Source organism: Hydra vulgaris, chromosome 02, assembly GCF_038396675.1.
Source record: "Hydra vulgaris chromosome 02, alternate assembly HydraT2T_AEP".
NCBI classification, from domain to species: Eukaryota; Metazoa; Cnidaria; class Hydrozoa; order Anthoathecata; family Hydridae; genus Hydra; species Hydra vulgaris.
The window spans coordinates 58,440,775-58,453,196 of NC_088921.1; the positions used below are offsets into that span (position 1 = coordinate 58,440,775).

Sequence of the window (12,422 nt, forward strand, 5' to 3'; positions counted from 1 at the left end):
CCGGCTGTTGGAGCAATACACATTTACCAAATGCTTGTCAAGATAATTCTGTGCTAAGTAGAAGAAGATGATTAATTTCGATAATTAATCTCAGAACTTTTGGTGCAACAACAAATGCTTAGCTCAGGAATTTTATCAAAACAGTGGTGAATCCAACTATAATCTTCCCTAAATTTTCCTGCCTGTATTTGAAAAAGTAAATGTTTTTTATTTAATGACATTTATATATTTATTTTAAAAAGAAACGTTACAAACAAATACTCTCATTACTTGTAAATTTAGTATAATAATTAAGCTAGTTGATTTGCGTATCAATATATAATTAACTTTTATTTTTTAACCTGGTCTGGTTTTTTGTTTTTCGGCTGAGCCGGGCTTTGAGCCCCCAAGTTTTTATCATTTTAACTCGCAACTTTTTGTTTATATACATTGTTAAATACTGGCCCCCAGTTTATCGAAAAACTTGTCCTTTTAAACGGCGTATAAAGATGTTTCTGTTAAATTAGACTACTATCTAACGCTACCCCGTATCAAATATACAGAACAATAATAAACAATTCCAAGACTTAACGATGCTACATAAAAGATATCTGACTACTCTAAAATGAATACAATACATAAGAATGGATGTCAAAATGGGGATTGCAATGATGTAATTAAATTTTCTTAAATATTTTTTATACAAATGAAATCCTCTGTAAATTTGAAATTTATATGTCTGAATATAAATTCATTCAAAGATGTTTTTCTGTTATGAAATATAAGATAATATAAAATAAGCTAAAATTTAAATGGTACTTAGCATTTTAAAAATGAATACTTTTGGCATGAAAATACCCAACAGTTGTTAATGGCTATGTTTCTTTTGTAATATTCATCATGTTAATAAAAGTTATTCGCATTTTTTATTAAAGTTATTCTAAATATTAATAAGCATTTATGAAAATTTGAAAAATTTAAATGACATTGAAAAAGTTTAGGCTTTTATTATTGTTATTATAATATAGAAACATACAATTTAAAATAATTGGTAATACGAAGTTTGTTGAACCTATGCCCATAACTATGAACCTATGCATAAATAACTGTTGCTCTTCTAATCATTTATTTACATATTTTTTTAACACCAACAATTTAATTTATGTTCTATTTTTGGCCTTTTGATTGTGTTGGCTTTTTTATTTCCAGTTGTTCACAAGGGTTTTATGCTTAATTTTTCTATCATTCAATGGTTAATGAACGTATGCTTAATTCTAGTGGAGATTTAAATGTTTATCAATAAGAGTGGTAAACATTTAAATCTTTGTTGTGAAAGTTAAGTTTAAATTATGATCTATTCTTTGTAGCTTTTGTCAGTCTGCTTATGCGGTATAATTATGCAGAAATAGTCTAGTTTTAAAATATTTGCTTCGTAAATGAGGAGTTTTGAGTTCGACGCTATTGAATATTATTCTAGATGTATTGAGATCTAAAGAAAAATTTGGTCAAATTTAAATTAGGATTTCTCCAAAATCATAAAAGCTATTTATTTCTTTTTTTTCAATTAAGTGTTACTTTCTTATCTATAACTTATATAAAATTTTGTTTACAAAGCAATGATTTCCAAAATAGACCTAAGAAAAGCTTAATGAAATAAAAGAGATTATTCAAAATAATGGCGGGTAAAAGTATGCACATAATTGAAGAATGCAAAACTTGTTGCAAGAGGGATTTTTCTTAACTTCCTGGTCTGCAATTTTACTATGAGTATATAAAGATAATAATGTGGCAGTTATTCCTAAAGGTGTAAATCCTGCAAACCTTCCAGAAGAGGGGAAGATTGAAGATTTTTTGGGTAATAATTAAAGAAATTCTTTGAAAGATAGGTTGAATAACAAAATGTTAGAAAAAAAACTTCCAGAAAAGTTGGTCATTGCGACCAACAAAGTAAAAAAAAAAAAAATCAGTGAAATGATGACATCAAGTTGCTCAAAAGTTCAATTCCTTGCAAGCCCCATTAAATTAAGATAAAACCCTAATTGTTGCACACACATTTAATAAAAAAAAATATTTGAAATAAAAAACTTTTATGGTTTTAGAGAAATCTTAATTTTAAAATGAATGGATGCTTCTGTGTCCACCCATTAAATCATATTTATTTCTAAAAACTCTAGAAAAGTTCTATTGAATTAAATAACGTTATTTCTTATAAAATGATATTAAAAAATATAGATAAATGTTTATAATCTTATAACTCCAATTGATAAAAAATTATAACCTCCTACTTATAACATAATTTTATTAAAACAAAAAACAAAATGTTTTGCAATTTGTAAATCAAAGTGATGAAAAAAATTTACATAGTTTTTAAATAAAAAATCCATGACACTATTTTTTTTTTTTGATTTGTGTTCAAATGTTTAATTTTATCAATAGATCTATTGATAAAGCAATGAACAGTGTCTGCTCCATGTTTCCGATGGTCTGATATAACACAGTAACTTTGACTATCAATATTTCCATCTTTAAGAAAATAAACAACAAAGGAGTGCAAGGTTGCCTCATCATTATTCCAGTGGAAACTTTGCGCTGCATCCTAATTAGAAATCTATAGTTTTCTGGAGGAAAAGTGAGAACTGAAGCTTGCTTTTCTTTTAAGTTAGTTTTTAAATGTTGAAAGTAGTTGGCTTGACTTTTTGATATAAAATGATGCTCTCATGAATTGTCTCACTGTTCACAAACCATTTCAATAAATTCATTTAGATAAAGTTGCTGGGACTAAAGTTCATTGGAAGTTTGATTTTTAAAATTTATAAAAAATAACTTCATTAATTTCATTTTCATCAAAAAAATTGCCAATATAATCAGACAAAACCTCTTTTATTTTCCAGGACATTTATTACAGTTATGATGCATATGTTCTCTATTTTATGATGCATACATTCTCTATTTTATATATATATATATATATATATATATATATATATATATATATATATATATATATATATATATATATATATATATATATATATATATATACACATATATATATATAACTTTTATGGTTTTGTAAATTGTGCCAGAGCTATTGTCAATGAGCTTTTTACATGAGATAGAAAAAAATTCTACCTATTGTTTGTATGAGATGGTTTTAATTGATCATCACTGTATTGGATCAGACAAATTTAATGCCTCAATGATTCTGAATTCAAAGGGTAATAAAACTTTGCCAATGTGGTAATTACAAAAGTATATACTAAAGTTTGTCCTGGATTCTATTACATGCTGCAGACAGAAAGCTAGAGTTAAAGCTTATGGTATCAAAAGTCATATTAACAAGTTCACTTCCATTCAGTCAAAGAGCTAGATAAAGGCCTCATACTACTTAAAAAGTATTGAACTTGAAAAACCTTCACTCAACAAGTAAAAAAAGTATACCAATATTATTAGAATATGATTGCTGCTCAGTTTATTATAAATAATTTTTTTCCCCTTTCTTTTACCCTTACTGTTTATTAGGTTTCACACACATATATGTTTTTATATTATATAATTATTTATTTCTATTCTAATTATACAAATATTTCCATAGTAATTAAATTTATTACATAAATCAACTGACTATTTAGGTAGAACATAGAAGGGAGTGCTGCTACATCAACTAAGGGTTTGTGTTGTCACAGCAATCATTATTACATACATACACTAAACATTTTAAGGGACCCTTTAAATGTTTAAGAGTTTTAAGCTATTATATATCATAAAAAATGTTGTTATATATAATGAGTATCTTGAGCTATAATATATTATGAAAAAATAAAATTCTTTCAAATCATGATGAGTCTCAAATGAAGCAAAGTTAGATAAAAATTTCTAAAATATTTTTTTAAATAATTTTATAAAAATTTTTGGTAAATATTTTTTATTTCTGTCATTCAAAAATTTGGTAAAAACTTTTATTTTTATGTTATTTTTTTATTCAGTAAAATCTAAAATAATAAATTTCTTATAATATGATGATTGTTTTCAAAATCTTAATTTTGCTTCATTTTATAATATATAAAATATTTAATTTTGCTTCATTTATTATATATAAAATATATGTAGTGCCGCTACATCAACTGAGGGTTTGGACTAGTGCACAATCATATTTTCATTATTATTTTTTTTTATGAAAAATTACAGAGCACAAAATGTTTTAGGAAAAGTATTATCTGTGTTATATATATATATATATATATATATATATATATATATATATATATATATATATATATATATATATATGTATATATATATATATATATATATATATATATATATATATATATATATATATATATATATATATATATATATATATATATATATATATATATATATATATATATATATATATATATATATGGGTAGAATTCAATAAATACGGCTGTGTATAAACTTTTTTAAAAATATATATTTTTTAATAATTTATAAATATTTTGATATTTCGCTGATCTATCGTGATCAGCGTCATCAGGTAAAATAAATAAAATAGTTAAAGAAATCATTATAGTAAAAACAAATGTTTTTACTATAACGATTTCTTTGTAACTATTTTATTTATTATACCTGATGACGCTGATCACGATAGATCAGCGAAATATTGAAATAATTATATATTATTAAAAATATATATATATTTAAAAAAAAGTTTATACGCAGCCGTATTTATTGAATTCTACCCATATTTTAACGTATAACAAGAAAATGCCTTTCAAAGATTATATATACATATATATATATATATATATATATATATATATATATATATATATATATATATATATATATATATATATATATATATATATATATATATATATATATTACCATACACATAGAGTAGCCACAATCACAGAGAAGTTGCAGAAGAAACATACTTAAATATTGTAAATCCAAATAAAGAACACAAGCTGTATCCAACAAACACATTTGTTCCACATAACCATAGTGGTCATAATATCTCATCTTTGTATCAAGTTCCAGATTATGATAAATTTGACATCAAGAAGGTAAATTAGTTTTTACTGAAAATCTGTTTTTATTTTTAGTTTTTTTGCCATTTATAAAATTGTATAACATTTAACATATTAAGGCGTCACAATATGGTAACTTCAGTCGCGTTAGAGAGTTAGTAGAAATTGAAGGAGTTGATATTAACCAACCAGATTCAGAAAATGTTTATATGCTTCATTGGGCTGCTATAAATAACCGATTAGAAATAGTTCAGTATGTATACCTATTTAAAGTTTGTTTTTATTATTATAAATTTTTCTTTAATGTTTTTTTGTAAAATAATTTGTTTGAGATCTTTTTTTTTTTAATTTTTTAAGTGTTTAATTTACATTTTTTTAATATATTTTCAAGATATTACTTGTCTAAAGGAGCACAAGTTGATAAGCTTGGTGGCAATTTAAATGCAACAGCACTTCACTGGGCAATCCGGTACATATATGTATATACATTTTGAAGATATATGCCTACGTGTATTATAAAATTAGTTTAAACTACATTAAATGTTTGATAGTAACTTTAATATATATTTAATTAAAATTTAAATTTATATATATAATTAAAAAACACAAATGTTTTAAACAATTCAAAAAAAAACAATTATGCGTTGATGTTTTTCTTTCAATGGTGTAAAAATTAGTGGTTTCTCTCAAATGTATTTCAGATAGAGATAGAGGTATTGGATAGAGATAGAGTTAGTGGATAGTGGTAGAGGATAGAGATAGATGTAGAGGATAGAAATGCAACAAAGTTTATAACATTTTTGAATGGAATGAAATGCTGTAAAGAAAAAGGCTTCAACTTTTGATACAAATTTAATAAAGAAAAATAAAGTTTAAATTACTTAATAAAGTTTTTTTGTTCAAAGTTTTTTTTTTAATTTTTATTATTTATTTAATATGATAATAAAAATTAATCAGTGTTAATATGACCATTTTCAATAAAATAATTAAGCAATATGAACTCTAATATATTAAAAGATATTTTATTGAAACTTTTGTTCTGCATTTTCTTTTTGTGTGACTTGGTTTCATTTACCTAGAGTAATTGTGTGACTTGGTTTCATTTACCTAGAGTTTTTGTGTGACTTGGTTTCATTTACCTAGAGTAATTGATCTTACTTGCTCAAAGCTATTTGCCTGTTTTTTTCTTGTAAAAATCTGTGCTTTTTCTGTGCTTTATTTCTTGCATTTTTTAAAGTTTTATATTAATTTCTATTATGCTCTTTGAATGTATTGTATTATCTATTTTTTCATTCACTCTTAGTAACTTCAACTTTAATATTCTTTGACTTTAGTGCATTTGTATATTAAAAAAAAAATTAATTGTAGATGGTAAAAAAAAAATTAATTGTAGATGATAAAAAAAAAATTAATTGTAGATGGTAAAAAAAAAATAATTGTAGATGGTAAAAAAAATATTTTAATTAAAAAAAAGGACTATCATTTATAAAAAATGAGATCCTTGCGTTTGTGTAGATTCTTTATCTGTTTTAATACTGACATTCCTAAAAAGTTGTCTTTTGATTTTTAAATTAAGGCAAGGCTTACTTGATATGACAATTCTATTGATAAATAATGGAGCAGATCCATTGATAGAAGATTCTGAAGGTATTTGCATTACTTTTGTATTATTATTTTTAATCATTTGTCATAAAATAAAGACTGTGTTTTTTACGTAGGTTGTAGCTGTTTACATGTTGCAGCACAGCTTGCACATTCGTCTATTGTTGCATATCTTATTGCCAAGGGTCTTGTAAGTAATTTGCATAAAAACATATAATTGTTTGTAATTTTTACATGGAAATAATTAAAAAGAAAACAACTAAAAATGTAAACTATATAAGTTAAAAACTAATTGTTACATATTTTTTAATTACACTCAACAAACTTATGATTGCATCTGAATTGCATTCAATAAATCTCACTTTTATAACACACTGCATTTTCATACTAGTTTTAGCTTTTATAACCTTTAGGATGTTGATTTACTAGACAAAAATGGAATGACCCCACTAATGTGGTCTGCATACCGCAGTTTCAGGTTTTAAACTTTTATAATAAACTATGTTTGTTTGTAATTTGTTGGTTGGTTTTCATCATTTTGAATAAAAACTAGTACAAAATTTAATCTCTAAATTATCTATTTAGTGTAGATCCAACTCGGCTGATTCTGAATTTTGGTGCTTCTGTTAACTTCGCAGATTCCAAACATAACAATACAGGTATCTGATTTAGTTTACCAATGAAATCTTTTTTTTGATGATTGATATATAACAATATGGATATTTGTAAGAATACAGGTATCATCATAGAGTAATTAAGTTATATAATTATTGGTATAGATAAAGTTTGTTTAATTTAAAGAGTTGAAAAGAGCTTTGGTAACATTTAAAAAAAAAAAAGTATTTTTCTTGACTATAGTGGCTTGCAACTTCAAGGAGATAGTAGAGCCCCAAGCTGTCACTGAAGAAAGAACGTATTCAAGATGTTCAGAGATCAAGAAGTGATGACTTTTTATAGAGACAGGAGTTTATCATCAGCAAATGGATCTTAAAAGCTAAATTAGGATTGTTAATATAGAAACAACTAAGAACTAAGGATAGATTCTTGTGGTACCCTACAAGTTACTGGAAATGAAGAAGAGTGTTTTCCATCAATGACAACTTTAACACAGTGGTTAGAAAGAAATGATTTTGAAATCTTCCTCATATACACCATATCAAGAGAGCCTATAAATAAGACATGTCAGACTTTCAAAAGCCTTTTGTGTGTCCAGATTGATAGTTCTTGCCTCACTGCTACCATCTAATGCACAATAAAACCTTTCTGTTATAACCGTTAAACAGTCTTTCTGTTATAAACCTTTAAGTCAGCAGTAGAACAAGACGATCAAATTGTTGAAGAGTAAGTTGTTTAATTCAAGATGAAATACTAGAAAGTTGTTGATTAAAGACTTAAAGATTAAAGACTGGAGTTTTCAAAATTGGAACCACAGATGTCATTTTCAAACAAATAGGAAAACAGATTAGTTGAGTATTTGTAAAATTCAAAACTATTTTGAAATTCTCTTCTATCTTCATGTTTTTTTACTCTTAAACTCCCTTGGTTTTTTATTAACTTGCAACTTTATTAGTGGTTACTTGTGGTAGTGTGAATTTGTTTTAAAAAAACTTTAGCAATTGGAGCCAAGATACCTAAAATCTGAGATAAAATACAAGCTTTAGTTATCTGAGTATTGTATGAGTTACCTTAGTATTAGACAATACCTTTTTGAATGTATTTTTTCTAATAATAAAAACTCCATTGTTTTTAAGAGACTTGTTTTTGTGTAAATAAATGTAAAAGAAATAACTATAATTAGAAATAACACCTTGGTGAAGAAAATAAGATGGAGAGTAAAGGTTGACTTGAAACAGAATAAAAGTTTTCATGCCTGCTTGAATCCAAAAGGTTGTGTTTGAAGCATAGTGGAGAGGCAAAAGACTATAAAATTAAAAAAAATCTCAATCATCATTAAGATATATACATGTATGTATATATATATATATATATATATATATATATATATATATATATATATATATATATATATATAATATATATATTAGGGTTATGACTTATTAACTTTTTGCAAAATAGTTAATTTCCTGTCATAAATCAATGAACTTTTGCTCAAAAAATGACTTTATTCTGATTAATTTTCAAAAATAGTCAATTTTTAAAATGGTATATAAGTAGTATTTGCAGCAGTATTATGACTTTCTGAAGCCTAGAATTCAAAAAAGTCAACTAAACTATTGTAAACATCAATGGGAATTGAGTGTAGTATTTATTCAATTTTTCTGAATAAATGATTGATTTGACGGTCACCATGTTTCTATAAATATATGAATCATTGACATCTAATCTCAACTAAGCCAGTTGATTGAGGTATCAACTTCAAAATATGAACTTTATTCTTTTTTGACGAATTCTTTAACTGATTTTCCTGTGTGTTTGGATTGTTTTCTGATGGTACATTCATCCAAAAGACATTTTATCCTTTGCATAAGATAACACAAGCTCTTACATATGTTTTTGTATATTTCTTAATCAATAATTCCAACATATCTATGAAGCAGATCAACACCGCTCCAACTAAAAAATCACAAAACTATTACATTACCTCTTCCATGTTTTACGGTAAGCAGTTGTGATTTAGGATCATATTTTGATCATTATCTGATCTGAACTGTATAAACTCGTTTTTATCACCAAAAAGAATCTTTATCAATGTTACTAAACCACTTTATATGATGATGTGGTACTAATTTTTCTCTGGCATTTCAGTTTTTCAAGAAAATCAATGCCTTTTTGGCTGGGCGTCTTTTTGCCTGGTGTAAACAATGTTTTATAGTAGAAATGCTACAATTCAATCCATAAAAATGTTTCATTTGTTTATTTAAATAAATAGTCAAAATGCCATTTTTCATTACTTATTATCAGAAGCTTTTTATCCTAGAGATATGTTGGTATCTATATGGAGATATCTTTTTATCCTAGAGATATGTTGTTTTGTATGGTCTTCTTGATTGTTTTTGAATCTTTGTGGATCCAGTAAGTTCATATTTTTTTACAATTTGACTATCACCAGACTTACTCGCTCCATAAAACTGTGCTTTCTTATGGTTTTCGTTTTAATAACTAAAAAGTAATAATAAACAAATTTCTATTTTATCTCGCTATTAACTAGATATATATTATACATTTCTTATACCCTGTGACCTCAATCACTTATAAATAAAACCTTTTAATTAATATCTGCATATGTTTATAATATATTTGTATGCAAATTTTTTTGAAACTAAATAATAGATATATATCAATAAAAGCTAAATTGTCATTTTGCCTTCTCCATTTTATTTTAAATCTTTATAATATTTTTTAATAGCCTTATATATTTCTTTATATATTCTTTAATATTTATAATATTTTATTTTTAATATTTATAATAGTCTTTATAATATACACTGCAATCTAGAGATTTGATAATTTATTTCATTTGTGTTTAACTTGTAAGAGTTTCAGTATATGATGTTATTGTAGAATTTTTTTTTTAAAGATATCTAAGCTTTTTTTTTCTCCCACAATCAGCAAATCATATTTATTTGTATACTTTTTTACTATAAAATATCCAAAAATATTTGTAACACAATTAAAATCAAATTTTAAATTTGATTTTTTAGATTTTATTTGCGAAACTTGTTTTTAACAATCAAAAATCTTTATTAAGATTTTTAGGTATAAAAATATTAGCACAACTTAACCAAATAATTATTGTATTCATGAATAAATTTATATTAACCAAATAATTATTGTATTCATGAATAAATTTATATTAAGTTTATTTTGTAACATTTGTACTGCTTGTTTTATCTACTTAAAGTTTTCAAAGTGACAAAATTGCAATAATTATGGGTGAAAAAAAATTTTTTTTTTTGTTTATTGCAAAATTTCTGGCTATTCTGGTAGTTTTTAACTTTGAATGTCAAGAGATTTTAATATTAAATGTTTTACAAATATGACACATAAATTGGGAAATACCAAGTACATAACATTTTATAAAAACACAATTTAAATCATCATTTTTTTCTTGAATTGAAAATTAAAAAGTTGATGTTTGTTATGACTTTTTTTTTTTTTTCTACTGATTTTTGTTTCTGACAATGCTACACGACCAAGTTTGAACAAAGCAATGTATGTCATCTCTATACTCGAAAATTACAGTCTTTGTTCTTTGTTCTATCTTTAGAGATGATTTGACAAAGGCTTTTTAGAGAGAATTCCAAAGCACTTATGTTCAAGGAAATTGTGTAATTGATATTGGTTTACAAGTTCATAAAAGACAATCTACAAATACAGGCTATTTGAAATTGTAAAAGTTTAAAATACAAATATATGCTTTGTATTTTGGCCTAAGAACCTCTATTTGTTTGTATGTTTCATTTCTATTTGTTACTTTAACCAGAATATTTAAAAAAGTCAACTATAATTCAAAAATCTTTCTGATTCAAACTTTTATTTTCCCCCATAAAATTCGAATGAGATTGTACTGTATTTTATTAAGTGCAAGTGTTGCAAATAACTTGAGTTATTTTCTTTAGCGTTGCATTGGGCTATATTATCAAGCAATACAAATGTTATTGTTCCTTTGCTACAAGCAGGTGCAAACATTGATTGCAAAAACTTGCAAGGTCAAACACCATTAACATTAGCGATGGAGCGTGGAAATACATGGATAAATTACAAGTTAAAGGATGAACAGCATCATCGTGGTGTTGGGAAATCTAGTTTTGTTAGAAATATCATTACTAATCCAGTAAGAATTTTTTACTTCAGCATAATATACAATGCATATTTTAGATTACATGAAATTAAATACTTAGATTAAAAAGCTTTTTGCCATATTAAATAGAATGTTTTTAATATAAAATGGTACTTTTGTAGAGTGAGTTAGTTAAATAACTATAAGCTAAGAACAACTAATGATGACATACACTAAGAAGTTTTGGTTTTTAAATAACACAAAACTATTGTATTATATAGACACAAAACTATTATGTTATATATATTATATAGGTTATATAGATATTATATAAAACTATGAGACGTTTCACTTGCAACAAATTAATTAAAAGTTCTTCTATTAAAACTGTAAGCATTTAATATCATAACTGTAAGCATATAAATCATCAGTGAATGTAACACCTATTGAACTGTATGACTCATCACTATGGCCAAATTTATCAAAAGTAATTACATCATCATACTCATCACAATCACTTAAATTGTCATCGAAATCTTACAACTGTGAATCACCTTCAATACATTTTCCCTCTGAATGGTTTGATTTTTTGTAAAGAACATAACACGCTAAAGAAGTCAGAGGGCTTACTACAGATGATGTTCAATACCTCTTATCTGTCATTTATTTCATTACAGATACTCTGGCAATGACATTTGCTATTACGTGCTTTTTCATTGACAAATTGAAATCTGACAGTTTCTTTTCTACTAGATCCACCATTTTATTTACAAGAAGTGATCATATTATTGTAATTATCTCCGCATTCCAAAACTTTGTTGATAAGTGTAAACTTTTATTTAAATAATGCTGATTTTTTTAACCCGTATATTTTGTCTAAAGATCATGGCTATCTAAAAACAAGGTCAATTGCTCGAGCACCACAATTTGAAAACTGGAGGCTGATTTAGTTAACATTTTATTTTGGCTAATTTTTTATTTATCAAATTAATTTATTTCTAACTTTGTTTTTCAATTTAAAAAAAAGCTTCTGTATTAACTAGGTTTTATATAAATTTTATTATATAGCTAATGCACAA

General features: G+C 25.0%; 1 protein-coding gene across 1 annotated transcript in view; it reads left to right on the top strand.

Moving 5' to 3' along the window:
- Nucleotides 1–403: 403 nt before the first annotated feature.
- The window catches only part of LOC100213942 (palmitoyltransferase ZDHHC17), a 29,594-nt gene continuing 17,575 nt past the window's right edge, over nucleotides 404–12,422 (top strand). Inside the window, exons 1-9 of the mRNA XM_065791521.1 lie at nucleotides 404–652; nucleotides 4,866–5,036; nucleotides 5,120–5,253; nucleotides 5,392–5,469; nucleotides 6,577–6,647; nucleotides 6,719–6,792; nucleotides 7,016–7,080; nucleotides 7,188–7,261; nucleotides 11,183–11,397. Of these exons, the coding sequence (XP_065647593.1) occupies nucleotides 605–652; nucleotides 4,866–5,036; nucleotides 5,120–5,253; nucleotides 5,392–5,469; nucleotides 6,577–6,647; nucleotides 6,719–6,792; nucleotides 7,016–7,080; nucleotides 7,188–7,261; nucleotides 11,183–11,397 (930 nt within the window). The 5' untranslated portion in view covers nucleotides 404–604. The remainder of the gene's footprint in view (nucleotides 653–4,865; nucleotides 5,037–5,119; nucleotides 5,254–5,391; nucleotides 5,470–6,576; nucleotides 6,648–6,718; nucleotides 6,793–7,015; nucleotides 7,081–7,187; nucleotides 7,262–11,182; nucleotides 11,398–12,422) is intronic.